The sequence below is a fragment of the Tursiops truncatus genome, chromosome 1, assembly GCF_011762595.2.
Source record: "Tursiops truncatus isolate mTurTru1 chromosome 1, mTurTru1.mat.Y, whole genome shotgun sequence".
Classification (NCBI taxonomy): Eukaryota; Metazoa; Chordata; class Mammalia; order Artiodactyla; family Delphinidae; genus Tursiops; species Tursiops truncatus.
This window is the reverse complement of record NC_047034.1, coordinates 73,466,407-73,480,818: the sequence shown is the minus strand read 5'-3', so window position 1 is coordinate 73,480,818 and position 14,412 is coordinate 73,466,407. Positions and strand designations below refer to the sequence as shown.

Below are 14,412 nucleotides of genomic sequence, written 5' to 3'. Positions count from 1 at the left end.
AAGAGCTACATACGGTGACTCAGTCCAAAACCCCTCCCACTGGGGCCCCGCCCCAGCTTACAGACATGGGCTGTGGTGCCGCTGTTTCAGCTTCCTGGGTGTCGGGCTGACTAGGTTGTAGGATTAATGCCCATTTATGCACAGCGAGGGAAAAAGGAGCCTCAGCGAGGGGCATAGGGGAACGCAGAGCCACTTCCACCAGAGGCCTGGATCAGCCTCAGCAAAGGGACAGGATGTGAAGCCCCCAGCTCACATCTGAACGTCTCCCTCTACCCTAAGCCCAGGCCCCTGTTCCACAGAGTGAACTAAAGGCTTCATTTCCATTACATCCGTTGGAGGCAAATGCAATAAAAAGTGACCAGTCTGTGCCCCCTCCACACACAGTCCCACCCTTTGAGTAGAGCACCCACGAGGTTCCGTTGTAAATACTGCTTCCTCCCACCATCCCTCAAAAAAGCCTTGAAGACCACACCCTCAAAGCAAACAAAAGATTTGCTGCATGTTTGGGGGTTTGTTTTATCTTTTAAATCCGTGTTCCTGTTCCCCTCCACTATTATGGAAAGGCAGCCGCTGAAGGACACGCCTGTTTATTTAGCAGGTGAACTGTGCACGTTTACCGATTCTCCTAAAGCTCTCGGCCTGCCCACCCACCAGAGCTCCCTGCAGATGTATGACCGAAGGCCTTGTCTGAGCAGCCCCTCCCTGGGCAGGGCAGTAGGTCTTCACCCACTGAAATGACCCCTCCTCCCTCTTTGTACGCAGGTCTTCTAGGCCCTGAAAGCGGGAGGGGCGGGGGACAGGGTTCAGATTGTCTTTGCAAACCGCCTTCCTTTCATGGACTTGCTCGTGGCACGTGCGTCTTAGGTAAAGGCTGAGTTGCGAGTTGCTTTATTGGGGGGTTAATTGCTGGGAGCCAAAAGATCCCCCGGCTGACATTCCCATAGCACCAAGTGGTGTTTTCCTCTTCACTGGAAGGGCTCCACCTTGGCTCCCTCCGCCACTGGCCCCTCCCTAGGGGTTCGAGAAAACCAACCACAACGGCCCCGCGGCGTCCTGCTCTCTGTCCACACGAGGGCGCTCGCTCCACGCCCCATTATGCTGGCCGCTGCGACGCCGGGAAGGTATCTTTGCGGGGGCGGATAGAGCCAAGGCTTGGACACGGCTGTGCAGACCGGGAGCTCAACCTGGGTCCCTTCCTGGTTCCCAGCTGTGCCAGTCCCTAGTCCCTGCGGGGAAGGAGAGGCCACTAGAGGGAAGCCAAGAGGTGAGGCTTCCAGCCCTCTTGGGACTGTTGGCTCATCCCCACCCCCTGGAGGAAGGAGACTCAATTCAGCGGAGTTGAGCCCCCTGGGAAGTGGGGAGGTGAGTAAGAGGGGAAGGAGGATATGGTCTCCCTCTGGGGTCCCCAGAGCCTACAGAGGAACTTGCCTGACATACGCTAGGCCTGGAGGGGACAGAACTGCCCCATGGCCCTGAAACACAATTTACCCCCTTCCCCTACCCGCCTGCCTGAAAACGCTAATGCAAACAGTGAACTCAGACAATAATTCAGACAATTAGTCATTTTCCCTGATGGGGGCTGAGAGCCAGGCTTGGCTCCGGTGGAATACCTGGGGTGATTCTTTCTGCTGAGGCTGTAGGGATGGGCTGGCTCAATATTGACAGAAAGGCTTGAAGGCGCAGTTGCCCAGCCCCGGAGACCCCCCCCCCACTCCACCCCGAGGACCCTCAGCCCACCCCTTTCATGAACACCCCATGAGTCATTTATTCGCACAGCTGCCAGCTTCTCAGACCACCACCCCTGGCACAAAGGACCCTGTCCCTGAATGCAGGGACAGACTCTTAAAGCGTGCCTCCCACCTTTGACCAACCAGGGCATAGACAGCAGAATCGAACTCAACCATACAGCGTCCGTCCGCAGTGGTCTCCGACAGAATAGCAGAACACTCTCCGTCCAGGCTCTGGGAATGCCAGATATGCCTTCTCTGCCCCCATTTCACTGTGGTGAGAAAGTGGACCGGCCCCGACCCAAGGCCCTTCTGGCCCTTCCCCTCTCACCACGCCCAGAGGAAAAACACGTCTTTGTCTTCAGAGATCCTGATAGGACTATCTCTGCCACACTCTGGACTCATCACAGCCTGGCTCAAGCACCATTTCCTTCTCCAAGCCCATCTCAGAACCCCTTTCACGGGGGACCACTTGAGCCTTTCCTTAAGATGGCTTCACCCAGAGTGGGCATCTTTTTCTAATTCACATAAAGGCAACTTAATGAGCTCACAACCGCTTTGTTAGGGTGCATCCGCCATTTTGTGGACCCTCCCACCAGCTCCCCTGGCCTGGTGAGTCACTGAGTCACTCCCGGAGGTAACTGTGAGAAAACCCTCTGGTGGCGATGTAGCACCAAGCAGAGGAGGAAACGGAAATCACTGGGAAGCCAGGACACAGGGATAGATTTAACCAAAAAAAAAAAATTTATTGTACAGTTACCCACCACTAGACAGGCCAGCTAGAGGGTGTCTCCACCTTCCCAATTTACTTTCAGCCTCGGAGGATGTCATTGTAGATCATGGCCAAGGCCCCCAGGAAGGTGACATATTCTTGGAAGTTCACCACCTGGTCCTTGTTCCGGTCCAGGTCGTCCATCAGCTTTGCAATTTCAGCATCCTGCAGCTTCTAACGTGTTAGAATGGGAAATCCAGACTCAATGGTTTTGAGACCTTGGGTTCTCTGCCTTTCCCCCTCCCAGGCAGCCCCCTCTCATACAAATGGCTCTGTGCTCACTTGTCACCAAAGATCCAAGCCCACTTTGGGTTCACTTGGCTTTACTTCTCCTCTGTTCCTCACTCAGGAGGAGTGAATACCAGGCTACCAGCTTCCCCAGCCCCTCAGGGGTGTGGACCAGTGGTCCAGTAAGGCACATGGTCTAGGGCCCCAGAATGTGGGTAAGCCTGAGTCATGCACCTGGCACCTCACCCTCTCCGAATCCTGCTTCTAAAGGGCGAGAGGTGGGGAGAGGGGGTCTGGGGAGGGTCACTCACCGCACCAATGGTGAGCTCCTTCTGGATCAGCTCCTTCAGTTCACTCTTGCTCAGGGTGTTCTTGTCACCCTCCTGACTGGAGTACTTGTGGAAGATGGTCACCAGGAGGCCAATAGCCTGATCCAGGGGGCACGCCATGGCTGAAGGCTGGGCTCAGAGCTGAGGGCAGAGAGGCTGCTCAGCGCCCTGGGCAGCAGGGCCTTCTCACTCACCCACACCCCCCCCAACTCCCTTTGACTACCCGTGCCAAACCACTAAGTGTCAGGTGACATCAGGAGACAGCCCAGGGCTTGTAGAGGAGGGAGAGGGCAGAGTCTAAGGCCAAGAGGTGAGTGCCCTACAGAGGACCAGAGCAGAGGTTGTTCAAGAATTCTAAGGAACAAATAGAACCACAGCGGAGAACTGTCTTCCAGGGGTTCCAAGAAAAGTTGGGGAATATGTTGTGAGTGAGGGTGAAGGCTGCACACCCAGCCCTACACACACACAGCCTCACAGGACCACACACTGCGGCACGGACACACCCTGGGACTCACTCTCCCAACCCCAGAAGGGCCACAGTGGGGAGCCGCCCCACCGGATGCCTTAGCCCGGGGCCGGCCTGGCCGCTCCCGCCTCTCCCTGCCGGCCCCAGTCTGGATGCGGGCGGACTAACCCGGGGCGGGCTGGCCCCGAAGGACGGGGGCTGCCCTGCCTAGCGAGGACTCACCGCGGCTGCAGCGAAGCGAGAAGGAGCGGCCGAGGGGGATGGCCGTGTGGCCAGCCCGCCAGCCTTATAGCGGCGCTTCCGGGAGGCCGGCCGCCCACTGCCCGCCCGCGCCCCACCCTGCCCCGCCCTTTACACAACATCCTCGCCCCAAAACTTTTCCACGCCTCCTGCCCCGGGGCTGTTCGGGGCTCCGCGGGGCTGGGGCGCCGAGGGGAGACCGCGGCCAGCCCAGTGACCTCGAGCTCCCACCTAATCTCCAAAACTCTGTTTGCCCCCCGTCGCGATGTGACAAGAGGAGGAGGCGGAGAGCCGGGCAGTGTCAGAGTGTGTGTGTGTGTGTGTGTGTGTGTGTGTGTGTGTGTGTGTGTGTGTGTGTGTGTGTGTGTGTGTGTGTGTGTGTGTGTGTGTGTGTGTGTGTGTGTGTGTGTGTGTGTGTGTGTGTGTGTGTGTGTGTGTGTGTGTGTGTGTGTGTGTGGAAGGGCGGGGAGAAGGGTGCCGCTCCCCGGCGCCGGGGGAAACGGGGGCGAACCCTAGATGAAGGACGGGGAGCAGCCACTGGTCTACAGGATACGATTTAAAGGACACCTAGAACACACATCCCCCCAGGGAAAAATACCACCACCCTCGATCCCTTCCCCCATCCCCCCACCTGAATTCCACCCGCAGCCTCTTGCCCATTAAAGTGCACACACACACCAGAGTCAAGCCCTGTGTCATTAGTTATTTACCCTCCAATGCAAAGTCTGTCAGGTCCTCTCCCAAGAAAGGATTTTGATACGGGGAGGGAGGTGGGGAGAGCAGAAAGCCCTGGATCCCAGAGATGATGGTAGGGCTCGTTGCTGGGGGGCAAAAGGAGGAGAAGGAAAGGGGGCAGGTGTGGAGGTCAAGGCCAGACTCCCCCTTCTTACCAGTGTCCTCAGTGGGGGCCTCCTGTGAGCTGGTGGCAAGTCGGAGTGGCCTGTCCACCACTGCCCTCAGGGACCGCATCCCAGCCACCCCCAGTGTCCTCACTCTCAGAGCACTTTCCCCCTTAGCTTTCTCTGCATATTTGCAGCATTCCCTGGAGGCAAGCAAAAGCCTGGCCCCACTTCCTCATTTTCCTGGAGGGCCAAACTAAGCCTGGATAAGATTAGTCACGTCTGCACTGAAGAACAGGAAGTGGGGTGGAAACCCAGAACGTGAACACCCAGAGGCTGCCCACCCACTTAAGGAGAAGCTCTGCCTGGTCCCACCCCACCCCCAGCCAAGGTGGACAAGAATGTTCCAAACCAGCCCTGGACACCTGGAATCAAAAACCTTTATTTCCTCTGCTGGAAGGGAAGGCTGAAGCAGGGTCCATCTGGGAGGGAGAGGAAGGCAAGGGGCCACGGAGGGTCTATGAGAGGAGCTGCAGGGGTCAGGGGCCAGGGCCCAGTCATTGGTTGTCCGCCAGGAAGAAGTCGTTGTAGGCCACACACAGCGTGGTCGGGAACACCGAGTACTCCTTTTTTTGTTTGCTTTTTTGTTGGTTTTTTTAATAAATTTGTTTATTCATTTATTTATTTTTGGCTGCGATGGGTCTTCATTGCTGCGCACAGGCTTTCTCTAGTTGTGGCGAGTGGGGGCTACTCTTCATTGCGGTGCGCGGGCTTCTCATTGTGGTGGCTTCTCTTGTTGCAGAGCACAGGCTCTGGGCACGCGGGCTTCAGTAGTTGTGGCACACGGCTCAGTAGTTGTGGCTCGTGGACTCTAGAGCGCAGGCTCAGTAGTTGTGGCGCCCAGGCTTAGTTGCTCCGCGGCATGTGGGATCTTCCAGGACCATGGTTCAAACCCGTGTCCCCTGCATTGGCAGGTGGATTCTTAACCACTGCGCCACCAGGGAAGTCCCCGAGTACTCCTTGAAGTCGATCTCCTGGTCGCTGTTCTTGTCCAAGCTCTTCATCAGGTCATCGATGCTGCTCTCCTTCATCTTCTTCGAGGGCCCAGGTAGAGAGACAGGTCAGCCACCCCTCCCAGCCCTGCCCTGACCCCTGGGAAGGCAGCCTCAGGCTGATCCCCAGGTGAGTCAGCAGCAGAGCATCTCAACCCCCAGAGTCTCCCCCCAGGCCACACCCAGCACAGGGTGCCACCAGGCAGAGCTCAGTGACCTGACTCCTGAATCGGAATAAATTACAAGAGGAAGACTAGGGCAGCCCCCTTCCCCTCGACACTTTCTACCACCCAGAGAAATAATAAGCTAGATTTCATACAACACTTAATAGAGACGGCTTGGTGACTGTGTGGCACTAAGCGAGATCCAAGCCTTATCCCGCCCCTGCAGGACAGCTGCATGGAGCCAGTGCCTGGCACCCAGTCCTCTTCCTTGTCTGGTCCCCTGCCCAACCGGCCCAGCTCCACCAAGAGGATGGAGACAGCACCCTCAGGGGGAACAGGAAGAAAATACAGACACATCCTGCCCTCTCCCCTTCACTGCCCTCACCTCCAACTTTTCCACAGGAGACAGGACTTCGGGACATAGAGATGGAAACAGCGTCTCTGTGACGCCACCCTTGTCCCCAGTCTGGGCTCCTGTTATAGCCAGGCCCTCCCCAGGGCCTCTGTCCCCTTGTAGTTAACCCTGCTGGACCCACGGCCCCTCCCTCTGTCCTCATTAACTCCAGAATGCAGAGAGCTTGGCAGGAAGGCCAGAGGGGAGGCCTGGTGACACCCACGCCTGCTTTGGTCCCCTGTCCACAGGGACACACTAGGTGGAGCTTCTCTCTGGGGAGGCCCACTAGGGTTCAAGATGCGACAGGAGAGGCCCACAGGCCGATTTTAAAGGAACGAGGGAGGTTGATACATGGGCCCGGGCTGGAATTCCAGCCTCTCACTAGCTGGGTGTCCTCAGACAGTTATATAACATATCCGAGCCTCAATTTATTTGTTAACTGTAATAATAACATAATGACTACCTTATAGGCCTTTCCCTTTGTCAGTTGCTTCCCTCCCACCGTCTCCATCTGGTAAGAATCTGCTCTTCCCCCTTCCAAACTGTGTTCACAAACTAGTAGAAGGATCCTTTTGGTTCCCGTGTCAGCACCAGCTGAGAGCCCCAGACATGCCGGGTACATGGAGGAGAGCCAGGCGGGGGCCCTGCCCTTGAGCTGTGCACAGCTGACCTGGACCCCTGAATCACCTCGCCCACCCCCACTCCATCCCTTGCACAGCCTCCACAGCTGTGAGAGCCGCGCCTCAACATGGAAGTTTCCTTGATCTCCTTCTCTAAACCATCGTGCACGCTGAGGTCCACCCTCCAGACACTGCCCGTCTCCATTCCCAGTGAGACCTGACTCATCCCCAGGCGCGGCCCAAGATGTTCACCCTCTTCCTTGGGTCTCTGTCTGTACCCTTTGGCCATCCTGTCCTTGCTGAGGCTAGTGTACCCTGCGGGTAGGTGTGTATCCCCTCACGCTGGGCCTCCCACCTCATGCTGGGAAGCCCTCGGGGGTGGCATCAGTGCTTCCTCTTTTTTTCCGTCCCCTCCCCCACGGTGCCCACGGAGCACGGAGCACTGGGACTCTGGGGTGCAGGGGAGGGACCGACACCTACCTCACCAAGACACAGGTCTTTCTCAATCAGTTCCTTCAGCTCCTTCCTACTCAGAGTCAGTTTGCTGCCCTCTCTCCCTGAATATTTATGGAAAGTGGTGACCACAGTGGTCAGGGCCTTCTCCAAAGACGTCTCCAGCATGGTGTGCAGTTCTGGGGGCTGAAGGGAAAGGAAAAGATCCCATTGCCCAGGAAGCTGGACCTTCTGCTTCCCCCCAGCACTAGCCCACCTCCAAGCCTCTCCCTCAAGGACCAGCTACTGGAACCCACGATGAGATCAAAATCTCCCAAGTGGACCCCAGTGTCTCAGGACAGGTTGTAGTGAGAACCAAGGAGCAGTGAGACTGACCAGGCCGGAAGGACACTGCACACTCTCCCGCTTAGGAGATGTTGAAAAAGGGGTCTAGGGACAGATGGGTGACAGGATGGCCTCCCCAAAAGAAGAACTGGTGACAGATGGTGGAGCCAGTGAAGGGTCAGGATTTTCTCCCTGCCCGGTCCATCTTGGGCACTCATTTTCCAGAGGCCGTCCTCACCCAAGTCACCCTCCTTGGCCCGGGTCCCTGAATCACCTAATATCAGGGAGTGTCCCATTATAGAAGTGGGGGACAGGGCAAAGAGAGAGTCCAGGGGTTGGAGGAGGCTGGGGCTAGAACTGGAAGGTAAGATCTCAACAGGAAGTCGGGGAGGGGTGCCAGGACTTGTCCAGCTGGTCCACCCTCTGGCCCAGAGAACTATACATACAGACCAGCCACGAGGCAGCGAAGGGGGTGGGCCTATTGAAACCTCCAGGGTCATTCTGAGAGCTGGATCCAGAGGTTGGGTCTGAATGGGGCCCCCCAGTCCATCAGCACAGCCACACCCGCCCAAGAGAAGAAGCAGCTGGAGCTCCCGTGACTCAGCTTGGAAACCACTTCCCTCTTAGGCAGGAAGGAGCCAACACCCAAGAACCTGGGGGCTACAGGTAAATCTGTGTTGAGTCCGGAGCAAGGAAAGGAGGAAGAAGCTGCTGCCTCTTACCTACAGACCAAAGCCCACCTGACGATTCTTGAACTGGACCTGAAATTCATCTCTTACCACCCCAAACCCTCAGCCTCTCCCCACTGCCAGGAGACTCAACCAGGACCACAGTGGAAGGCGAGGCCTCTGGGCATCTGCAGCAGCATCCTGGCTGGTTCTGATCCCCACCTCCACCCCCAGGGCCACGATTCCAAATACTCTGCCCTCTTCTCTCCAAACACGTGCCCACTCATCGGGCCCGGCCTTCCTTGGCGGAGGTCACCAGAGCTAGTCACCCTGTGGCCTCATCGCCCAGCTTGCCCCACCATATAAATGAGCAGGAAGGACTCCAAGGAAGGAGAGAGCCAGAGAACTCACGCAGCAGAAGCAGACTCCCTCCCACTGGTCTCTGACTTTAATTCCCTTGCTCCAGTCCCCAGGGAACCAGGGAAGAGACAGGGCCAATAAAAAGGGGCCGGAGACAAGGAGGCCCAGGTCAGAGCCTCCTGGGACACAGGTGGGGAGAAACCCCCTCTGCCAATCTCACCTTCCTTGTTTCCAAACAAGGATGGGACGGCGGGGGGGGGGGGGCACACTGAGTTTACCACGGCACACACGTCTTCAGTCCTGGAAGCTTTGTCTTCCCAACCAAAAACCAGAACTCACCATCTGATGGGTCAACAGCCAGGCTTCCTGGAAAGGCTATTCAGGAGGTACAGGACAAATGCAGGGTGTCCACCCATACCCTAGGCCACTCTCCGCATTGGGGCCCTCCCACCCACTCCAAAAGCAGAACAGACATCTCAAGATGGGAGTCAGTGGGGGAAGACGTTTCCTGCCAAGGGCATAGTCAAGGTCATCAGCAAGTACGGAGCCTAAGATTTTTAAAAGGCTTTTCAATGAATGATTTCTTCTAAACCTCACTCATCACCATGGGAAAGAATTGTCAGAGACTCTTGGAGTGGAGAACTGAGAATCAGGGACTGAGGCAGAGATCAGGGAAGGATAGGGCTGGGTGATGGGGTAGAGGCTGTGGACTGTGGGGAACTGGTTCAGGGTGGGGATCAGGGAGAGTGGCTTGTATCCTAGGAGAGACTCAGACATTGTTCTACCACCAACCAGTCCAAGTATGAGAACAGAATGGAGTTAGGGGCTTAGCACCTATTGCTGCTGCAGCCCCACCCTAGCCTGCCTGGGTGGTCCCCACTGCCCCCCACTCCACTCCCACCCCCAGCTGCCAAGGTAGAGAGGCAGCAGGGACTGGTCACTAAGCAACAGGAGTTTCTGAAGTAGGGAGTGATGCAGGAGGAGGCCCAGGGGAGGGCACTCCGTGGAAGATGGGCAGACTGGGGCTGGGGGGAGGGAGAAGGGGGAAGTGGCAAACTCTTTCCTGGATCAAAATTCTACCCAAGTCTCTATAGTCACACTCTGAGGGAACATCTGAGTCACCTACCCCACTCCTCTGAAACTTGAGACAAAAACACAATGTGATGAGAAGGAAAGGGGAAAGCTAGAAAAGTCAAGGGAACAAGACATTCCCTGCCTCTGGACCTGCCCTCTACTCACCTCTTCCTTGAAGATCCCTGTACCACCCAGGCATGACCTGGAAACTAACCACAATCCCACTCACTGCAGGCTAGAACTGTTGGCTTCAACCTAAGGAGAACTAATACCATGCCTGATATTTTCTGGGGGGAAAAAAAATCTCAACTTCATTTATCGGATTCCTATGCCTGGAATTTTGTCTCCAAAACTATGGTCACCTCCCACCACCTCCCTCCCTCCCACCCCAGCCACTATCCTTCCCTCATCCCTCCCAAGATCCTTTGTCCTCCTCTGTTGGAGCATGACTGCTAACTGGTAATGAGTCCCATCCTAGGGCCCCTGGGACAGAGATGGGAGTTAGGGAAGGATGATATTCTCGTACTGTGGTTTCTCTTCCTCCACATCACCTCCCTGATCTGACTGTGGAATGGTAGGATTCATCCATCCCTGGGCTTTGAAGCCAGGGCACCGGAAGGGGTGGCAGGCAGCACCTGGGCCGTAAATGTCAGGACTGAGCCTTCCTCCCCATCCCACTCTGGCCTCACTACTTCCTCCCCATGACTCAGCCCTTCCCCCACCACCCCCAGGGCACCCACACTCCATTCTGGACCCCAACCAGGAGCAGATGTGATCTTCGATCCCATCCCAGCCTCACTCAGAGGTCCTGCCAGAGGCAATGTTGGGGAGGTGGGATGGTTGAGTGCCCTGGCTAAGATCCTACCGTTCCAAGCCTCTGGGGGTCCCTTTCCCTGCCTTCCGCTCCATCCACAGTCAACTCTGTCCCCCACACATGTGCACAGTCACCCACATCCATCTCCCACCTTCTCTGGTCTGCTCTCCACTTGCCACAAAACCACAGCTCAACTCCCAGCGCCCCCAGAGTCTCTCAGACCATCAGCCTCATAGCTTTCAAGAATCTTTATTGAACTTGTTTAGTATCGTGCTCACATCTGGAGGAGCCAGTGTGAGGCGCTGTGCCCACCGCCAACAGGGAAGACCCCAGCTGGCAGGCCCCACCCCGCACATCTGAGGAGACTTCATTTCTTCCGGGGTTGCTTATCGGGGCAGCCTTCGAAGAACTCGTTGCACATCATGGCGATGCAGGACAGGAAGACGCAGTACTCCTGGAAGTCCACCTCGTTGTCCTTGTTGCTGTCTAGGTTGCTCATCAGCTTCTGGAATGCAGCTTCATCTGTCTTTTTCTGCAGGAAGAAGAGGCTGCAGGTAGAAACTAGAAGTCGGGGCCAGGCAGGGCGGGTGTGGGAGTGGCCAGAGCTAGGACTAGACCAGGTTTGCACCTCCAGATGGGAGCCCAAGAAGGCTTAGCCACTCCTTGGGGGGCCCAGCTTTGGACCTCTAGCCCTGGGGGCTAGGCTAGGGCTGGAGGAAGGCCACCCCTCAGACAAAGAAGTCTTGAGTACCTGGGTACAACTGGATAAAGGGGACCACAGCATCTTCTGCCAAGGTCATTTTAAGAATCCAGTTAGACAATGGTCATGAAAGCAATGTATAAACTACACAAAGGTTGATATGGATGGCATCTGTGATCGCTCAGGGGGAGTCTGTAGGTGTATGAGGGTCTCCATAACTGTGTCTTCACATCCACAAGCCAAATAGAAACTCAAAAATGGTTTGGGGTTGGGGGGATAAATTAGGAGTATGGGATTAACAGATACACACTACTATATATAAAATAGATAAGCAACAAGGATTCACTGTATAACATAGGGAACTATGTTCAATATATTGTAATAACCTATAATGGAAAAGAATCTGAAAAAAAATATATGTGTATATATAACTGAATCACTTTGCTGTACACCTGAAACTAACACAACATTGTAAATTAACTATACTTCAATTTAAAAAAAAAAAGAAGACACACAATTTTCATACAATCGTAAAAAAAAAATTGTTCATTGCCGTAGTGATGGCAAGCGTCAGAACGCCCTGGCTCACGGATCTCGGCTTTATACACTGACTACCTTGGGAAGTTACGTAGCCTCTCTGAGCTTCAGTTTACCTCCAGTTAAGTTGTGCAAACACCTGGCAGAGTCTGACACGTAGCCTACCGGCTTGTTCTCAGCCATCTTTCTGCAGAGAGCCAGGAAGTGAGCAGTGGGTACTCACTGTGCTTCCACCCCAGGCAATCAGAGCAAGCTCTCTGCCCCAACTTGCCCGTCTCAGCAAGATGGCTGATCGACAGCTATAGACGCCAGCTGTAGCTAATGCTTCGCAGAAAACAGGTGCCTCCCAGGCTGTATCACTCACCCCCAAGAAGCTGGGCAGCTCCCGGGTCAACAGCTCCTTCAGCTCAGACTTGTTGAGCTTGAACTTGTCACCCTCCTTGCCTGAGTACTTGTGGAAGGTGGACACCATCACATCGAGGGCCTTCTCCAGGGGGCACGCCATGCTGGCAGTCAGGATCTGGGGGCAGGGTCACAGAGACACCCTAATTTTCCCCACCCCACCCCCGGCTATGTATTCAGAATGCCCACCCCAATCCCAACCCTCAGGGAGCACTTGGTGCTCCCACCATAGAGGCAGCCCAAAAAGTGGGGCTCGGCTCCTGGCGGATGGGTGTGCACAATGGGAAATCTGTGCTTGGGGCAGCGAACCCCTGCAGGGCCCGGGGCACAGGCTCTGCGTTTTGGACAGCCAGCTCCACAAGAGCGCTTTCTTCACTCCTCACGCGGTCCATTCACTCCCACACTCAGTCTACAGCAGCCCCACCCCAGCCCATTCTTCTCCCTCCAAGCGTTGGGCTGGGCGAGGCTGCTGGCAGCCTGCCCAGGGCCCTGTAGCGGAAAAAACCAGTGGCCTAGCGCCTAGCGTGGGGAGGCGCAGGGTGAGGTGGCAGGGGCACAGATGCAGGAGGGATGGGGACGCCACCCTCCCTTGGGTCAGGCTGCTGCGTGCAGGGCAGAGCCTCCTAGGACACAACCAGACAAAAGCCCGCTATCGCCCTCTGCCTTCACTGTGCTTCCTACACCCCGTGAGTGTGCACGCACAGGCTAGGGCAACCCAGCAAACACAAGCCAACATGCATACCCCCCAGTCACACGCACCCCAAAACATGCTCCAGCAACAACGCGTGCAAGCCCCAGCACCACAGGACGGCTCCGATAGCTCCCCTCAGCCACCTGCACACTTTTTGTTTTTTCTCTCTTGCATGAACACACACGTGCACGTGCACACACACACATCCCTCCCCAGAGCCTCCACATTGGAATCTCACATCTGGACCCACTTAGCACATCTGGCCCCCACCAGCCCCCCCTTCTCCTGCCCCAGCCTCGGCCTGACACCCCTTGCACACCACTTGCGTGCCAGCCATGCGACCGCAACTCACCAGGCCAAGAGAGAAGTGCCGAAGAGAGAGGGTTGGAGAGAGAGGGAGAGTGGGGGAAGCCCTGCAGTCTGACCTATTTATACCCCTGGCCAGGCCCTGCCCATGTCGGGGGATGGAGAAGAGCGGGAGACAGCCCTCCTATCCTGGGCCGATGTGGTAACGGCTACGGGTCCCTCCACCAGCCAGCCTGGAAACCCACCTTCCTGCTGTGGGCACGCACACATGGACAATGGGAGAGCCCCAGTGGGCACAGGCAGGGGCCTCAGTGGGTGGGTGTGCGCAGCTCAGATTGAGTTTTAGGGAGCTGGGGGAAGGGCAGGCTGTGCCTGGGGCATGAGGGACAGGGAGGGAGTGTTCCCACTAGGCAGCCGGCATAAAGCAAAGGGGATTAAGGGGTGGGGGGTGACAGGTGGGAGGTGGTCCTGGAATGGGGTTGCCCTGGAACGCAGGGAGGGGACCCCAGGTTCAGTGCTGGGCACAGCTCACACTGCCCTTCTCCCCTCCCAAGGGGGCTTTCTACCATGCTGAGTGAGGCCCAGGACAGGAGCTGGGGGGTCTGGGAGGGGGAACAGGCTAACACCCAAAGGAGGCGTCGGGACCCCCACAGACACATCTGTGGAGAAAGGACCTGGATGACGGAGTGATGGAATGGGAAGGGGGCATCAGGCCTCGGGTCTCAGGGATTGACTGACGGGACCATGAGCACATGGGAAAGAGGAGGGTGTCAGGAGGGGGATTTAGAGTTAGGATGGGCATCAGGAATGAAGAGGGCAGGTTGCGGTGGAAAGTTAGAGGTGATACAGCACAGAATGGGGGAGGCAGGGGTCAGGGGAACCTCTCAGGGCAGGGTATGAACTCAGGGATTGAGAGAGGTTCAGGAGAGGGGATGTGAAGCCCCTCAGGTGGCTGTGGCTTCAGCGAGGGGGTCGGCCTGCAGGTCTCCCCTTCCCCCTCCAATGTAGGGCACCCCCTACATCAGGGAGAAACACCCTAGTTGGACCTCAGACACCCTAATCCTATTAGTACTGCACTCTGGGCTCCCACAGCCCCAGGCAGGGAACAGACCCACCCCCTCCACTACGGCCCTCCCCTCCCCTCAGAACATCCTGTCCAGTGGACTGAGTTCCGTACCCTCTCACCCTCCTAGACAGCCCAAGGGAGCTTCTTTTTTTAAAAAACGATATTTATTTACTTATTTATTTATTT

The 14,412-nt window shown here is 56.4% G+C and overlaps 3 protein-coding genes across 5 annotated transcripts; all 3 read right to left on the bottom strand.

The window, feature by feature from the left end:
* Positions 1-2,448: 2,448 nt before the first annotated feature.
* Positions 2,449-4,676, bottom strand: LOC101316834 (protein S100-A6). Of its 2 annotated transcripts, none has more exons than XM_073807465.1 (3): positions 4,653-4,676; positions 3,039-3,197; positions 2,449-2,673 (listed from the first exon to the last, which is right to left on the bottom strand). In XM_073807465.1, the coding sequence occupies exons 2-3, from the start codon at positions 3,174-3,176 to the stop codon at positions 2,539-2,541; spliced, it is 273 nt and encodes a 90-aa protein (XP_073663566.1). In that variant the 5' UTR covers positions 3,177-3,197; positions 4,653-4,676; the 3' UTR covers positions 2,449-2,538. The 2 variants fall into 2 exon arrangements, with proteins under 2 accessions (XP_073663566.1, XP_004328431.1); XM_004328383.4 differs by lacking the exon at positions 4,653-4,676 and adding an exon at positions 3,745-3,895.
* Positions 4,677-5,023: 347 nt separating this feature from the next.
* S100A5 (S100 calcium binding protein A5) lies at positions 5,024-8,210 on the bottom strand. Its single transcript, XM_033858875.2, has 4 exons — positions 8,055-8,210; positions 7,312-7,470; positions 5,619-5,695; positions 5,024-5,240 (listed from the first exon to the last, which is right to left on the bottom strand). Exons 1-4 carry the CDS (start codon positions 8,106-8,108, stop codon positions 5,159-5,161), a joined length of 372 nt encoding a protein of 123 aa, XP_033714766.1. The 5' UTR covers positions 8,109-8,210; the 3' UTR covers positions 5,024-5,158.
* Positions 8,211-10,757: 2,547 nt separating this feature from the next.
* S100A4 (S100 calcium binding protein A4) lies at positions 10,758-13,361 on the bottom strand. 2 transcript variants are annotated; one of them, XM_033858852.2, is made up of 3 exons: positions 13,207-13,361; positions 12,126-12,281; positions 10,758-11,056 (listed from the first exon to the last, which is right to left on the bottom strand). In XM_033858852.2, the coding sequence occupies exons 2-3, from the start codon at positions 12,264-12,266 to the stop codon at positions 10,892-10,894; spliced, it is 306 nt and encodes a 101-aa protein (XP_033714743.1). In that variant the 5' UTR covers positions 12,267-12,281; positions 13,207-13,361; the 3' UTR covers positions 10,758-10,891. The 2 variants fall into 2 exon arrangements, with proteins under 2 accessions (XP_033714743.1, XP_073663559.1); XM_073807458.1 differs by lacking the exon at positions 13,207-13,361 and having other exon boundaries at positions 12,126-12,303.
* Positions 13,362-14,412: the final 1,051 nt, after the last annotated feature.

Excerpts from the sequence above, each read along its gene's own strand:
- LOC101316834 (XM_073807465.1), bottom strand. The coding sequence starts at position 3,176 with ATGGCGTGCCCCCTGGATCAGGCTATTGGCCTCCTGGTGACCATCTTC. Across the intron at positions 2,674-3,038 it reads AGGAGCTCACCATTGGTGCG|AAGCTGCAGGATGCTGAAAT; the intron begins GTGAGTGACCCT and ends CTAACACGTTAG.
- S100A4 (XM_033858852.2), bottom strand. The coding sequence starts at position 12,266 with ATGGCGTGCCCCCTGGAGAAGGCCCTCGATGTGATGGTGTCCACCTTC. Across the intron at positions 11,057-12,125 it reads AGCTGCCCAGCTTCTTGGGG|AAAAAGACAGATGAAGCTGC; the intron begins GTGAGTGATACA and ends TTCTTCCTGCAG.
- S100A5 (XM_033858875.2), bottom strand. The coding sequence starts at position 8,108 with ATGACCCTGGAGGTTTCAATAGGCCCACCCCCTTCGCTGCCTCGTGGC. Across the intron at positions 7,471-8,054 it reads CGCTGCCTCGTGGCTGGTCT|CCCCCAGAACTGCACACCAT; the intron begins GTATGTATAGTT and ends CTTTCCCTTCAG. Across the intron at positions 5,241-5,618 it reads CAGGAGATCGACTTCAAGGA|CAAACAAAAAAAGGAGTACT; the intron begins GTACTCGGGGAC and ends CCAACAAAAAAG.